Source organism: Calliphora vicina, chromosome 1 (assembly GCF_958450345.1).
Source record: "Calliphora vicina chromosome 1, idCalVici1.1, whole genome shotgun sequence".
In the NCBI taxonomy this organism is placed as follows: Eukaryota; Metazoa; Arthropoda; class Insecta; order Diptera; family Calliphoridae; genus Calliphora; species Calliphora vicina.
Window position 1 is genome coordinate 94080481 of NC_088780.1, and position 17716 is coordinate 94098196.

At 28.9% G+C, this 17716-nt stretch overlaps 1 protein-coding gene across 1 annotated transcript in view; it reads right to left on the bottom strand.

Moving 5' to 3' along the window:
* Nucleotides 1-13433, bottom strand: part of Meltrin (meltrin) — a 169979-nt gene extending 156546 nt beyond the window's left edge. Inside the window, exon 1 of the mRNA XM_065515149.1 lies at nt 11817-13433. Within this exon, the coding sequence (XP_065371221.1) occupies nt 11817-12042 (226 nt within the window). The 5' untranslated portion in view covers nt 12043-13433. The remainder of the gene's footprint in view (nt 1-11816) is intronic.
* Nucleotides 13434-17716: the final 4283 nt, after the last annotated feature.

Consider the following 17716-nt stretch of genomic DNA (forward strand, 5'->3'; position numbering starts at 1 on the left):
CAAGTTGTAATATAATAATTTCAATTAAATAAAAAGAAGTCAAAACTGTAGGTTTAGTGGTTTCTTTTTTATTAACATTTATGTATGTTAAGTTTTTTTCGATCTCACTCCTTAGGTGTTCGATCTCACTCCATACGTTAACAATGTTAGACCAGCCACCAAACAGCTCTCTATAAATGTGTGTAGAGTAGAGTACTCCCAGATAGTATGACCGAAAAATATCAAGCTGCAAGTCGTGCGCAAAGGTTTTGAGATTTTTTTAAAATCTTCCATTTAAATGCAGGAGTGGAGAGTGTTCGAATGTTGACTATACCGAGTGAGTAATGGTTTTGAACTTTATGTTAAACTCTTGTTAACATTTTAAAAAATTCTGAGTTTAAAAAAAAATTATTTAATTTTTATTCTTAACTTTTTTTAACAAAACCATGTAACAAATCATACTACTCTGATTGTCTACAATTTACCATAAATTCTGGTTTTAGTGGAAAACTTCTTTTATAACTCTTTTTGTTTTTTTGAAGAAACTGCGAATGCACAAGAAGATAACATTAGAAATGTATTCGTCATCATCAAGTTATTAACACTAGTCTAGACTCTAGACAACTTTAAGGCGTAATGGCGCCTGGTCTCTTCAATTATGTACACATTTTTTTTGATTTACTTTTACATACAACTCTGTCGGAATGGTCATAAACTTTATTAGCAACAAATACAACTCATCTCTATTAAAATTTTCTCTAAATCAAACCAAAGAGATCAATAGAAATTGGAAAAGTACTATTTGATGCCGAATATATTTTTCATTTTCCATTCCAGAGCAGCAGTAAATAGTTTTCGTATGGTAATGATTATTGCCATGGTACTCTTTTACCTTTTGTTCTTTTCTCTTCAATTGGGGGAGTTGTTTACTTAATGCACTCACTCATTTACTGCAGCACACGCACGCTTGTACACGTGATTACGGCGAACGTACATATGTATGAATGAATGTGTGTATGTTTAATTTGTTTGTGCATTTGGTAATGTTTGTTTTTATTCTATTCGATTGTTTTCTTTTGTTTTTGTGGTGTTTGTCGGTCGTTCTTTCGGTTTGTCTGTCTCTCTGTTATACTATATTTTGCCAAGTGCTGACTAATACTTTCGTACTTAACCCCATGTGGTTATATCCCTTAATTCCTTAGGGTTATGCCTGGGTTTCTGACTCTATCTCTTTCGTTTTCTTTAGTTTTTGTTTTTAATTTAACAGGAAATTCATAAGAATTTCTAGAGAAAAACTTTTTATTCTTAAGTATTTACGATTTGTGGCGGGTGTGGGAGTAAGTACACAATTTAAGCAGCATATGAAGAGATAGTGATTATTGTATGAACAGGGGGAGGGGAAAGGGCTAATGTAGTTACTACTAATGATTAATGTTTCTTTTTCTGAAAATTTAATTAAACTAATTTATTTTATTTTATGAACAAAGTTTAAATTGAAGATTGTTAATTGAACTCGTCTGAATATAAATGGACTTAAAAAACGATGAATTTTTATGAAATTCTTAAGACAATTCTAAATTTCATATTAATTTTATAAATAAAATTGTATTTGTACATTTATTTTATGCTGCAATACAATTACAAATTATATTATATTTCCAAGTTTAGTTGCTGTAAAGTAGACCAGAGTATCGGGGGATAATTTAACCCCTAAACCCCAGACTGATAAAGTTTCTAACTACCAATAATAACGATAATGGTATTTTAACAGTAAGATGATTTAAAAAAAGTGGATAAGCTGAAGAAGAGGACTTTGTAGAACATTGTTAGGTAAAAAGTGGAATTTAATTTGTGTGCTCTTCTGAGTAAAAAATAAAATATCCACAACAACATCAAGAAACTGAATGAATTGTGTGTATTTTTACGCTCTATTACGCTCTTTTGTTCATATTCGGGTTGTCTGACGAAAATCATTGTAACCTGAACAATATGAACGCCTACCATGGTTATAGAATATCGGTAGTGGTTAAATTTGAAATTTAAATTAAAAATAGATTTAATCTGTAGGTCACTAGTGCTCGCATTAACGAAATTTTTATTTCTACAATAATTGCCAAAATAGGGCAAAAAATCAATGAATTTGTAATCCAGTGAACACCAGGAACATGTACTCCAGTGAATTTAAAATGTATTGAGTAAAAAATATTCAATTAACAGATTAGTTATTTTCATGCTTATTTCAAAGTTTTTGAAGACTGGTCTCACATTACCGGTGCATTATGGAGGACGTCCACGAAAAAAAAACACGATAGTATGATTCCTTTATCAAAAGAGCATTACAAAAAGATCCTACAGTATCAACTAGTCATGAAGGAACAAGTTCATGATTATGCGTTAGAAAAAGAACAAGCCGTAGAATAGCAGTAGAAGCCGGATTATTCGGAGTATTATGCAAAAAAAACATTTCTGTCAGCTAAGAACAAGAAAGCTAGACTCAAGTTTGCCAAAGACCACATCGACTGGAGTCTTCAAAAATTAAAGACAGTACTGTTCTCTGACGAATCCAAGTACAACTTAAAAAGTTCCTCTGGAATAAATAAGGCGCGTACGCAGACCAAAAGCAGAAAGACTGAATTCTAAGTATTGAAAAGGAACAATTAAACATGGATAAGGCAATGTAATGGTCTGGGGTTGCTTTTCTGTTCATGGAATTGGGCTAATTCATAAAACTGATGGGATTATTGAAAGACGTGCTATATTGAAACTATAATGTTTCGTTATGTCAGTGAAGAGATGCAGCTTATAGGGAGCTTCCAACAGGATAACGATCCTATGCACAACTTCAGGGTTTGTAAGACTTAGCTACCGAGCAACAAGATCCTACTTCTTCATTGGCCTGCTTAATCTCCCGATCTGAATTCTATTGAGAACTTGTGGGAAATTATTAATATGAAAATAAATCGAGGAATTTCCGAAATAAGGATCGGCAATTTTCGCGATTTATTTCATAAAAGGAAGGAATATCGCAAGACACCATAAAAAACTGAATAATACAAGTCACCAGCAAAAAAGGCATCACTAACCACTATATAGATTTGATGCATCATGGTTACCTAAGTATAAAAATGGTAAATTTTTTTAATTTATGGATAGATTTTTTTAAATTTTTTTTTTTTAAAGATATTTCTTTTTTGTAGATATTTCTCCACATAATTTATGATAACACAAAAAGGGTTAGTTCGATATTATTGAAGTAAACTTAAAAAAGTTACAATTTACATAACCTTTAATCTGTTTATATATTGCGTTTTAATCGGCTCAGTAGTTTCGGAGTTATAATAACAAATTGAAGCAAAAAATATATTTTTTACGTGAAAATAGAAATTTTTTTTGTTTTAAAAAACTCATGAAAAATCGAAAACAGCAGAATTGTTCAGGTTTATTACTTTATCACTAAACCCACATATAATAGCAACTAAATGAGATATCGATCATAAAAATCGATTAATTATTTTCGAATTTATTTACAATTAAGTGAATTCGCTCATTTTCACAAAATTTTACTTTTTTGTTTGATATTCATAAAATTGAGAAGTTAATGTTCTTGTTTCGATTGATTGAATATTGAAAACATTTTCCCCATGCTATGTACAAATTTTCACATATACATTACGTTTTAATCGGCTGAGTAGTTTCGGAGTTATAATAACAAATTGAAGCAAAAAATATATTTTTTACGTGAAAATAGCAAATTTTTTTGTTTTAAAAAAATCATGAAAAATCTAAAACGGCAGAAATTGTTCAGTTATGGCCGGTACAGTATAGTACAATATGTTGGATCAAAAACTTATGTTGGATCAAAAACTTACAGTATAGTACAATATGTTGGATCAAAAACTTAATATTTGGATCGTTTTAAATTTTGCATATACCCGGGGTATCCACTTTGGGGCCTTGTGTCAATGCCCTCCGGTTTATGATTGAAATTTAGACCTCGACTGTAGCACTTCTATAGTCAAATCTATCCGCTTAGAAATTATAGATTATTTCCACTTTTTTCGAAATTTCCCTGCAGTTTGACGTTATGTAGACTATCTTAATATTAAATTAAATTTGTTTATATTGTTATTAAAATTCATCTAAAAGATTGAACTAAAAAAAGCAGAACGCACATACATATTTTAGAACTAATTTGAATCTTAATTAAAGATTTTTAAATTGGGTTTTTATATCAAAATAAAAAAAACACTTTCATTTAAATTTTACTCTTGTTTTTTTGACATTTTTACAAAAAATCTCAACATTCTTCAATTGAATAATTGGAGCACTATTTACCCACCAAACCAATAAATTGATTGTGAAGAATGAAAAAAAAACGTGCCTGACCCACAAAACCACAAGAAAGAAAAGAAATTATAAGGCGGAAAAAACCAAGAAAAATACACATTGAACACAACATTAAATTGCAAAACATGATGGTGGTATTTTATTTTTTTCGGACATTTAATACAAATAAATTAAACCATTTTATTTATTTACTTTTACTAAACAGACACGCATAATTCACACAGAGTAAAAGTAAAAAATAATCTTTTAAACAAACTATTAAAATTAGTTTAAAAGTATTTTTAGTTTTTTTTTTTTTTGAAAACTAAAAAAAATAAACATTTAACGGTAGCCCCCTAAAATTCAATGACCTGGTATCATTGATTTTTTTATTTGAATTAAAAAATGAAAGTTCTTTTTTTTCTCAAAAAACAAGATTTTTAAACAAATTTCTTTGTTTATTAAAATTCACGTAGAGTTTTATTTGCAAAAATAATAATGAGTGAAATTTTATTTCAAAATAATAAATGAATTTTAAAATATATTTGTCTTGGTTGTAATTATTAAAAGAATTGTATTCAAAAAGTCTTCACAGCTTTTTTTAATATATTTTTTTTTTAGAGAAGCATCATTTTATTTTAAGCTTTGGCAGAATGAAATGCATTTTTTAGCTACGCACAATCATGAATGCATTCTAAGTAAGTGCTGATAAATAGAATTCGGAAATTTAGTTAGAGGAAATATACTCTACTGAAATTAATGTTGGAAAAGGCTGTAGCAAACCGGAGAAACCATTTCATTTTGCTAGAGTCTAAAAAATACTGGTTTAAATCAGTGACCGGCATAAAGAGGTTATTCTCTTTGACAATTTATGTAAGACATGTCTTAAACAACAATCTGAGCGACAATTTTACTCTTAGTCATCCATGATTTTCGCGACATTTGTTCTAAAAAGTCGTTGACAATTTGTCCTGGCTGTCCCTCATATATCGTAGACAAATATACATTGTCGTGCACCCATCATTGAGGATATCTTGAAGACTTGGCCATAGGGTTGCCAGCTGGGCTGGACTTGGCTGGATTGTCCAGCATTTTTGATGGATGTCCAGTTTCAAGCTAAAATTGAATTTGTCCAGCTAAATAGAAATTTTCGACAATAATATCCATAAATGAAAATTTACTTAAACTAATTATAATTATAGTACTATAGTACACAGTAATAAATTAACGTGTCATATGGAATTTCTGATTATGATGTCAATGAAGAAGAAGAATGTAAACATGAAGGATTATTAGAAGCATATTTATATTTTATGGAAAACATAATGCAGGAATTTACAGCTCTTGAGAATGACTTGTACAGTTTTAGAGTTGCACGATTATGATTAGCCTTAAATGTAGAATACATAACACATTTTTTGGCACCAAAGTTAACACCATTTTGAAATAAAAATTTCGCGTAATGAACATAAAACTTTTAAGACGGAATTATAAGACTTTTTAAAACAGCGGTAAGCTATAGTAATGACTCCTCTTTTTTTAAAAAATAGCATATTTAAATTTATAAAATGTCCTATTTTCTTGGGAAGATTTACAAAAGTTTGAAATATCTGAAGAAATAGATAACGATAAACTATATATCGATTATTGCTGCCTTCGTGAAGCTATAAATAAATATCAAAAGATTTGATATGGTTCTTTTTTGTTTACCAAAGGTGAAAGGAATAAATTCGAGAATTTTAGAAATGTTGTATGTTTATGTGAAAGAGTTATTTCTATTTTAAACAATCTCTATACAAAAGAAAAAAACCGATTGTCATTGGACATGATTAGAGCTAAAAAATTAATACGAACAAATTTAGAGGAATCTTGTATAGATTTTCAAAATAGTTTAAAGATCTCTATAAGTTTGGAATTGGCCAATTTCCTAAGCTCAAAAATGAAATAAAATGGCAGTGTTTTTAGTATTTAATTTTAATTTATTACTTTTAATTCTTTCTTTATTTACATACATACATATCGAGCCATAACCGCCAATTATTATCAATTTTCGTTTTTTGATATATATCGATAGTTCTCGATCATTCGCATCATCTCATAAAATACCATCGCTGTATAATGTACCGTTATGATCTTACAGCACAAACAATTTAGACGTAAGTACAATTTATTGTTTTAAGTCTTTATTAGTTTTAACAAATTAAATAATATTGGTCTTTTAAGGTTAAAAACGTTAATTTGAATTTGTGTAAATGAATATAATTTGAACAATATAAAACATTTAAACATTAAGTTGTGTTTTTAATAAAATTGGAAGGGTGTAACTGCCAGCGAAAAAGACGTAAACGGCATAAATACTCGTTATCTTGGAAATGTATGAAATAAAATAAATGCAATATATAGTTAAGAAGTAACTGTGCATACATACTCAATTTCACGGTAATACTTAGACTTCAACCAAGGATATTTAAAAAAAACCTTCCCCTTTAAAATTTGGTTTTTGGCGCTTACGTCTTTTTTGACTCGATATGATTGTAAATATGTATATTAGGGTGGGTCGATTTAGCAATCGATATTGTGCCATCGATTTTTCTTTTGTCATGAAGAAAAAAATTTCCGCTACGACATATCAAAAAAATAATTTTCGAAGCTCCCAAATTTCAGAAAAAGGAAAAAAATTGGCTTTTTCTCAACTTTTATTTTTTAAGGTTTTTTAAATCGACTGATTTAATTTTTATTTAAATACTACCTTAAATATAAAAAAAAATAAGCAGATTTTATTACCCATTAAAAAAAAATCTTAAACTTGAAAAGCGACCAAGTGGGATTATAAGCCTAGGTGAGGACATACAAATATCGTTTTGAAAGATTTTGAAACATCCTCAAAATTTTGAGTTATTTTGAAACAACTCACACATTTCAGGACCGATTTAAAAATTTTAAACAGTTACGGAAAAGCAAGAACTAACCTTTCATAAAATTTATAAATTACAAATGTATCAAAAAATGCACGTCATTTTATGTTTTCTTTCTAAACCCGTTAAAAAATTAAAATCCGACAAAAACTGACAGAGTTACTGGTCGTTAAGTTGACGAACATCACGGGTTTTTAGAATAACTTCTGAATTTGAGGGTGTTTCTGAAATTTGTTTACACAATTTGTATGTACTCAACAAGACCTAGACCCACGCTATATCCACGTTTTCCAAGTTTTTTTTTACTGAAGCACCGTGTACAATGAATATAAATATATTTTAAAAAAATATTTACAGAAAACCAAAATTTACATTTTTTCGGTAATATTTTTAGTGTCCAGTTTTTTTTGATTTGTCCAGCTTTTTAAAACCCAATGTCCAGCTTTTTGCGAATCTGAATCTGGCATCCCTACTTGGCCAGCTGGGCAGAGTTAACCAAAACGAGAAATGCGTTAAATGAGAATGTATTGTTTATTTTCTCTCTCTCGCATTGTTGTGAGTTTTGTTCGTGTTGCGTTTGTGTAAAAAGTCGACAAATGTTCGTGTCGCGGGTCTGTGTTTTTGTTCTCTTTGAGTTGAAATTATTGCAAGAATATTAAACATTATTTTGTTAAATTTAAATAAAGTCTTATTTATATTACAACTTTAAATTTTGAAAGAAAATTTTGTTTTATAAACCTTTGACGACAAATTTAAAAATTGATTCTGAATATGGGGTTTATTCTTTAAGAAATTTATAAATTCTACAAAGAATTCTATTTAAACAACAAAGAAATAAACTCTAGCATAAATTAAATTAACCTTGAACATTAAATTAACAACAAAATGTTTGTCATAAAGTTTTATTTTGCAAACAAATGAAACCAGTTCTTGAAAAGTCGTGCCTTCAAAACACAGAAATAAATAATAGTAAAGAAAACTAAACAAAAAAAATCTGTAAATAACAGAATTATAAAACTAGATTAAGGAAATATTTATTTACTAAAGTCTGTTAATTTATTTTAAAAATATATTTCATTTTATAGCAGCTGTAATGAAAAATGAGTGAGTGGCTTTCTACCCAAAATACAGCCCACAGTAAAATGGTTTTTTTAAATTCTTTTTGCTGACATTCAACTTCATGTAACAAAATAACATTTTTATTTTAAATCAACTAAATAGAAACAAAAACAAATTTATTTTGTTGCAAACAAGAGACTTAGCAGGACTTTAGATATTTGAAAGCATTTAAAGCAGTGTTCGGCAGCCTGTTACAAAACAACCCATAAAATCCTTTTCCAGCAAATGCGTATCAAAAATTATAAATAGTGGTTTGTTGGCCTAAGTTCAATCCTAATAATATCGTATGGTCTTGCAAAATACATTCACAAATGTGAAATGCTCTCTCTCAGCCGACCGCTGCTCTAAAGTTTATTTGGTTTAAGAGATGTGGAGTGAGAGACAAATGTTTCTCGAATTTTACACAATAGGTTGGTCCTATTTTAATGAAGTCAAATAAGTTTTCAATGATACCAACTGAAATAAAGAGTTTAGATTGTTCTAGCCTAAGTTTTTGCTGAGATGGACCAAGAGACAAAAGGGTTGTTTTACAAACGTTATCGATTTTACTCATAATTCTTTCAAAGGAACATAATTGAACATTTCATATTAAAAAAAAACTTCCAAGCGAGTTCAAACATAACTAAATTCGTTCTAATACATCTGACACCACCCTAATACACAACAGTGCTTCTATTTATTTAGAATACAGATAGATACTTTCATTTTATTATCCTTCTAAAGTGTTGGTAATTTTTAAAGGCTTAAATGGAATAAAAACCCAACAGCATTTGTTCTTCCTTATTTTGTATTTATTTAAAAAAGAAACAGTAAAATGTTTAATTCAGAGACAATTGCAAATTGTTATTTCCTTATAAATATTTGATATCTTATTGAAAAAGCTTTTACTGTTTTCCTTTTTCATTTAGATTGTCAAATATTTGGCAAGAGTTTGTTTGGTTTATTATTTTTTCGGAGAAGGCAGAAAAGAAAATTTACCATTTTTGTTTAGTTAGAATTGGATTAATGTGAAAGGCAGACTTTAATAAAAAATAGATTTTTAAAAGACTGACAGGATATGTAGTAATATGTAAGAAGAAACAAATTTAAAGCATTCTAAATCAAATTTTAGGATTTCATGTAAAGAATTATTAGTTTAATGAAGAAAGTACGTATCTCGATTTCTATATAAATAATGCAGTTAAGATATTTTCAGCATTTCGTGTATTGTGGTTGCCATTTTAGAAGATGCACCCAAACAATTTTATTTTACAACTTCTAATGTTTCATTTTGCTCATTAGCAGTGGCCAGTAAGATGGTTCGATTTCTCACGACTTCTATCTTTGAAATGTTTTAACAGACCAGTCTAAGTCAACAAGCCTCAGACTCTGGAAACTATCAAAGATAGTAACCGATAAAAGTACAAGATCTTAAATGATCATCAACTTAATTAACATTATACAGCCGAAGTCCAGTACTCTGTAAATATTCGATTTATGAGTATCAACTTGATAAAGTTGATGCATTTATTGATCTCGATGCATTTCTTAATCTGGATAAATTAAGTTTTAATTCTCACATGTCGCAAACTATTAATAAGGCCAAAGGGGTATTAGGTTTCATCAAACGCTAGAGAATAGAATTTGATAATCCTTATGTAACAATGCAATAGTTCATGTCTGTCCAAAATTAATTTCCTTTATTTTGGCTCCGCAAACTTCCATGGAATTCTAACATTAATCTACCATCATATGAAAGTCGATTAGCAATTATTAAACTCTCTATTCTAAAAAGTGGGAGAATATATATGAACATCTCATTAATTTTATGAATGGTGCAATTAATTCTGAATACCTACTAAGCAAAATCGAATTCATATTTCCATAACGTCCAACAAGAAATTATATTCCTCTTAAGCTCCAATATTTCCGTTCCAATTATGCAAACTTTTATCCGAAGCGTAGAATTTGTGTTCAATTTAACAATTTATAAATACAATAAATAAACAATTGTAAAGCCCACTTGACCGATAATAGACCCCTTTCACTCTAGGCAATTTAGTTGCGCAAGTCTCTTGTGTTTGTAGATGCCAGAGGTAATGTCGAGTTAAGGAGAAGAAAATTTAGCATGCTGTTTTGTTGTTGGGCAAGAGACTTGCGCAACTAAAAAGCCTAGTGGCCTTACTTTCAAAACGTATGTAATAGGAAAAATTGAATTGGTGCAGTTTCGTCCTGCACCAATAGGTCCTCCTCGTATTCTTTTGCAGATAATTGCAACATTTATTGTTTGTATTCACTCAATTTTAAGCCAAGCCAAGCGGAGAATTGGAAAATGAGGAAAATCAAAATCTTCTGAGAACCTGTAGCAATATGTTTATGTTTTATTACAAAAAAGGTGCGACATAACATGTTGCTATATTAATGGATGGTGTAAATATTGAGGAATCAGAAGCTTATTAGCCTTAGAACTCAAAGGATGCATTCAATTAATTTTAGGAAAATTTCACCAATTTCATGTAAATGATACTTCAAAGAGTTCTTTGGAGCTCATCATTCAAGGTCAGTAAAATACGCAAGTTTACTAAATCTATCGATTCATTGGAAGGAAACTTATTTCCTTCTTGTTGAAGAATACAATACGATTAAGGAGGAAGAGATGGAGAACATTTGTAAGAGGGCCGTAGGGAAAGAGTCTATACCTCAAGTACATAAATAAGAGTGTAAAATTTGGCGGTGGCAATATTTTGGTGTGGGGGATTTTTTTAGGGCAAGGTATGAGACCAATTCATATCATAATATGACTGGAATCGAATACAGATCCATTTGAAATGATGTAAAGTATCTATAGGCTGTTGTTTGATGATTTTATCACGATAATGATCCCAAACTCATCTCTAGGGTTGTACACGAGAGGTTAAAAACAATGGGAAATTGTAGTACTCAAAATTATACCTCGACAGAATCTTTATCAGATTCGATTATAAGAGAATTGCAAAATATTTCTAAGGAGACCATTGATTTTTTAATTGGTTCAATACATCGTCATTGTGAACCTTAGGAACACCGAACACCCTACGGTATAAATCTTAATTTTCAGCATTTAATTTCCAGAATTAGGAGAACAATTAAGACCTTAGGGACGTCGAAATTTAAAAAAAAAGTCCACCTTAAGAACCTCCCTACTTTATGCCTCTAAAATCTTAATGCAATTGAAAAAAAAAAACCTAATAAATGTATACTTGTTTTCCCACTTTAAACAGTAATTCCTGGAGTTTGTGATTCCAATAAGAATATTTTCCTTTGCAATATATTACTAAGTATATATGAAATCTCTTAAGCACTGTAAATCTTATATGTGAACACATTGATAAAAAATATATTTGTTTTCTAAATTCCCAAGAGCCTATGTTGGCTGGTAGTCAAAGAATTTTTGTAAGCTATTGTACATAAAAGGAATAAGAAACAATTTAGAATTCGTTTTGAATGAATGAAACTCACCTTTTGACTGTGCTGTATCCGTTTTGACATTACTCGTTGAGATTTTTATTGCTGCTGGTGAGCCAACAACAACTGCAGCTCGAACACCAGGATTGTTATCGATAAAGATGGGCAGACATATGGTAAGTACGATTAAATAGATTAAACAACCATAAAATGATGATGATGACGATGTTGCTCTTCTACAAGGAGGCACAACTTTTCGAGGATGCCTTATTAAAGGCATTTTTGCAAAAATATCAAAATGTTAAATAAGTAAAACACTCTTTTTCTAGGTTTAATTTTACAATTTTAAGTGATTTTTTTCAAAAACTTTAACAGCTGTAGTTGAATAACGTGATTTTATGTTTTTTTTTTTAAATTCTTTTGTTTAATTGTAAATTAAAGTATTTGCAAACATTTGACAAGTTGTCAAAGTTGTGTTGCAATGGTGAGATTGTGAAAGAAGAGAGCTTCGAAGATGGGTTTTTTAAAATGACATCACTTCCTGTCAGATTCAATTGTAAATACAAAAACAATACAATATCACCAAAATGCAGTAGTGAATGAAGTATTTACGAACGAGCCGTAGAAATAACAACAAAGACTTTTGATGACATTTATTTGTTTTGTTGTTATGTTTATTATTATTATTGTTGTTGTTATTTTGATTATGGTTGCTGGCTGGCTGACAGTTGTTTTGTTTCCTTTATTATTTCTATGTTTTCATATCTCGTTGTTATTGTTTTATTTGCACAAACAGTCAAGGACACATTTCAAAACTTTCAATTCTCCCCAAACAAATCTGGTTTTTAAGCTTCTTTTGCTTTACGTTTTATTTTCTTTTCGTTTGCTTTAAGAAATTTATTAAAGGGTGTGGTGTGTTACAATATGAATAAATTTTTATTTTTTTTTTATTTTTCTTTACTTTTTGTTTTGTTTATATTTATCTCATTCAGTGTTGATTTTTTGTTGTTTTCGCAAATACTTGTACTTTGTATTTGAGTTGTTGTTACTGTTATTATCGTGTTTGTTTTGGTCAAAAAACATAAGATAAAGTATAATAATAATAATAAAAAACAACAACAATATTTATTAATTTAATATTTTATTAATAGATTTTGTCTATTATTTTTTATATTCAATAAAATTTTTAAACGCACTTGCTCTCTCACTTTCTATAATTTTATATCCAAATTTTATAAAACATAAATATTGAATTAATTCCACTTTATCTACTCTTTAAATTCTTATTTATATATATTTTTCTCAATGACTCTTATTTTTTTCTTATTTCTCGTTGTTGTAGTTGGTTTTCATACACATAATTTTTACGTTAACACGCACCACTTCGTTTCATTTTTTTTGTATAATTTTCTTTGCTTGTTTCGTTAACTAAAATATTTTTTTATTTAAATTTTCGTTGATTTTTATATTAATTATAATACATTTTTAGTAATAAAAAACACTAACAATATAGATTTTCTACACGCAATTTAATAGTGGAAATGAAAATAATAATAAAGAACAGCACTCGCGTAACACCCCGTTCGGCGTATCGAAATAAAATCTAACGTATTAAACACTACGGCTGCTGTTTACGAACTGAAGTGTATTGCACAAAATGTCAACTGACAGTTGTCAACACAAACCAGTTTTCTCGCATTCACATCTAGATGGCGCAATAGCATACATTCGTGTAGTGACAGCTGTTCCAAACACACAAATATATGGCATCTTTAACTTTGCACACTGTTTTATCTTGTACATAGATAACGCGGTTCTTTGTGGTAGCACTGTTGTAGCATTTTTGAATAAAACACTGTTTTATCAAAACATTTAGTTGGTTATCAAATAATATGACCTGTTTTTTGATAGTAAAATTGGATTGTGGATTTCATTGTGAAGGAGCCGTTAATTTAGAAAATGTTTGAAGTTTGAGAAAAATCACTTGTTATGAAATTTAATTAAGTGATGTTTTATATATTATTTATTAAATCAAAAATAAATAAAATAATTTATAATTATGATAATTTTATTATTTATACTTATGACAAAATTTAAATTTTTAAGTATGTAATAATAATAAATACAATTTTATTTCTTCTTCTTGTTTTATTTCTGTTTACTTGTTTTCTTTTGATTTTTCGGTGCGAATTTTAAATGTGTGTTTTGGCAATGGAGAAAAATGGAAAGAAAAAATATAAAATTGTAATAGCAATTAATAAAATAAATAATTTAATTATTCTTTCCATTATTAGAAAAAAGAAAAAGTGGGACCAGTACAGCTGACATTGACAAAACACTCGATAAAAATAGGGATGGTACTGATTTGTTCGTAATTCGTAAGGTAATTCAAACTGAATTACATGCGAACAAGGTAATTCGAACATGAAATTTTGTATGGCGAATCATGTAATTCAGTTCGTAATTGGGGGTTGAACGACGAATGAGAGCGTGAATGGCGAATAATGCCGTCGGGAGAAAGAACATGGTATTATAATACGTTCTTGCCAGGAGTGCCAGATGTATTGAGTTTTTGGAAATTTGTAAACGTCAGGTAAATTATTAGGACGAAAAATTTAGATCAAAACAATGAATTATTGGACCCTTACTCTTCTGAATTCGATAATATTTGGTATATACATTAGGGTGGCCCTTAATAAACGAAAGTTGGATTTTGGCCATTCTCACCCTCCAATTTGGTGAACAATAGTAACAAAATCATCCTGAAAAAATTTTAGGTAAATCGGTTGGGGATAAGACGTGCCGCAAGCCCTCTGAAGTTTTGAGATGCATTTACAAGGGGAAAAAAGGATTTTTTTCAGTTTTTGGAAAAATTTTGCCATTAAAAATTACTTTTCCAATTTAATTTAAAAGAAACGAAATGTGTACGTAATTGTCGTTCTAATAAGATATAAAAGTCAAAAATTGGTTAAAAAATGTTTAAGTTATTAAAAATTCGCCAGGTTATTAACGTGTCTCAGGCAACTAGAACAAGAAATGTAGGAACAAAATTAACATATTTTGATAATTATTAAAATAGAAGCTCATTTTTACTTAAAATATGTCCATATTTACTTGTATATGAGTTTTTGTCTTCGTAGAATACCGTTAACCTATTCTTAGGTATGAACAAAAATATAAAAATTTTTTAACGGCATTTTCAAATTTTTAAAAATTTTGTTAAACAAATTTCAGAATTTTTTGATTTCGAAATCTTTCCAAGAAAAATTTCAAATATTAAAAAATTTGACCTTTGACCTTCACGATTTAAGGCTTAACGTTTTCCGATTTTAGTAAGAGTTACAGAGTATATTTAGAATTATCTGGACTATAATATTCAGAATAAGTTTTGCTTAAAATCCATAAAAGTAAGGAAATAGAGCTCATTCGCCTAAAAATTGCCAAATAATTGGTTTTTCTCCAAAATTTCAAAATTTAAATCGCAGGTACGGAAAAATTTTAAGAGATATTTTCATAATTTTTTCAAATTTTTATTCCCTATTATATTCTTAATAAATCCCAATGAGATGATTAAAAAATTCTGAAATTTGTTTAACAAAATTTTTAAAAATTTGGAAATGGAGTTTTGAAACTGCCGTTAAAAAATTTTTATTTTTTTGTTCATACCTAAGAATAAGTTAACGGTATCCTACGAAGACAAAAACTCATATACAAGGAAATATGGACATATTTTAAGTAAAAATGAGCTTTTATTTAAATAATTATCAAAATATGTTAATTTTGTTCCTACCTTTCTTGTTCTAGTTGCTTGAGACACGTTAACGACACGTTAATGGACTGGCGATTTTTTAACAACTTTAACTTTTTTGACCAATTTCTGTTTTTTATATCTCATTAGAACGACAATTGCGTACACATTTATATTCTTTTAGATTAAATTGGAAAAGTATTTTTTTAATGTCAAATTTTTTACAAAAACTGAAAAAAATGCTTTTTTTCAAAACTTCAGAGGGCTTGCGACACGTCTTAACCCCAATTGATTTAACTAAAATTTTTTCAGGATGATTTTTTTACTAAAGTTCGCCAAACTGGGGGTGAGAATGTCCAAAATCCAACTTTCGTTAATTAAGGGCCACCCTAATATACATACATATGTTTTCCGTGGCCATTCAAAATTTAAAATCGATATTCAATATTCGTTGTAGTTTGGTTTTTATATAGGTTCAAAGTTTGTATTTTTGGTATAAAAACATGTCCTATTTTTCGAATATGTCGCCCCTACACACATGTTCTAAAATCCCAAAGCTTGGATAAGAAAACGGAAGGCAGCTTTGGAAACCTTGATGTGTTTCCTATTTATCCCCAACGTATTTTCCCAGCCATAAAGGAGATGTGGACTATATGGGCAAAATTGTAAAAAATAGCATTTTTGTGATTTTGGCTACAATTTTTAGGAATTGCGGGATCCCTTTTAATCTTTTGACAAGTGTTTTTGCACTTTGTTATTTAGAATGGCAAATTTAAAAAAAATTTGGAAAATTTCATTGAGTTTTGTTGATAAACAATGATTTTATTACATATTTATTGAGTTTCTAAAACTAAAATTTTAATACGACTGTAAATATTAGGAATATTATAAGTTTTTGGTATTACAAAAAAAAAATCAATTCAATATCTCAATTATATATATTCCACTTTAAATCTACGTCCTTCAAAAATATTGCACTTTTTCATACTAAAAAATTTGTATAAATTTTCTAAATATCAACAACAAGTCAATGGTTCTGACTTACCAACATTAAAATATGAAAAAGTGCAATGTTTTTGAAGGACTGAGTTTTAAAGTGTCATATTTTTTAATCCTACGACCACATAATTATTGAATATTAATTTATGTATGTTATTATATATGCGCATTAAACAAAACATAATTTTAAATAACACTGTGTGTAATTTTTTAAGTCATGAAAATATAACCATATACGGACACCACTACGTGATAAAAGACAAAAAAAAAAAGACTCGTGTCTAACAGTTTTGCCCAAAGTCATGCACATTTTTTTATGGGCCATCAAAGATTTGGGGCCTCGGTGTTATTTTTGCAAAAAAAGTGATAATTTTTTTGGACATTAAAACCAAAAATCGATTTCAGTTATCTAGTTTTTTTTCTCGAAAAATAGAGTTACCTAGTTTTTACCAAAAAAAAAAAGTTTTCTTTCAAATTAATTTTATATTTTACGAAATTAAGGCAACTTTATTTCGTAAACGTTTAAAATTAATCGAATAATTTAATTTTTTTTAAAAAAGTAATGAATAAAGTTTTGATGTCGGTTTTTTAATATTTTATTGTCAAAAAATTACGTTATAGTTAACAATTCAAGTATTGGTAATGTTAAAAAACATTCGGAAACAAAGTCCATCATTAAATTTTCAACAGAAATATTCTGATCAGATTAACTCCCGAACAATCTACAAAACAATTGACTTTAGTTTCCGTTTTGGAGCTATGCTTTAAAAAATTTGAGCTAGTTGGACATGAATTCAAATACAATATAAACTTATTAAGAACTTTTTTATGTCGTTCATTAACTTGGGTTTTAAATTGAGTAACTAATTTTTAGTAAATGAATTAATCAGTTTTTATAAATTACTAGCTGAACCCGGTCCGCGTTGCTGGCCCTTACAATAATTCTGTTTTATATTGCATCTCGATTATAAAAATACAGTGTCGGACAAAAAAAAGCACGGACTCCCCCGACCTGAAATCGCACCCGAAAGGCTGAGGTGGTCATTTGACAAAGTTGTAGCAGATATCTATAAGTACAGTGGCATGATATACCCTTAAAAAAATTAAACGGATGTATTTAAGGCTAATGGGATATTGTATTTATGAATTCATCTTAAGGACAGGGGGTATCCATACATGTCCTGTGACATGTATTAGTTGCAAATTT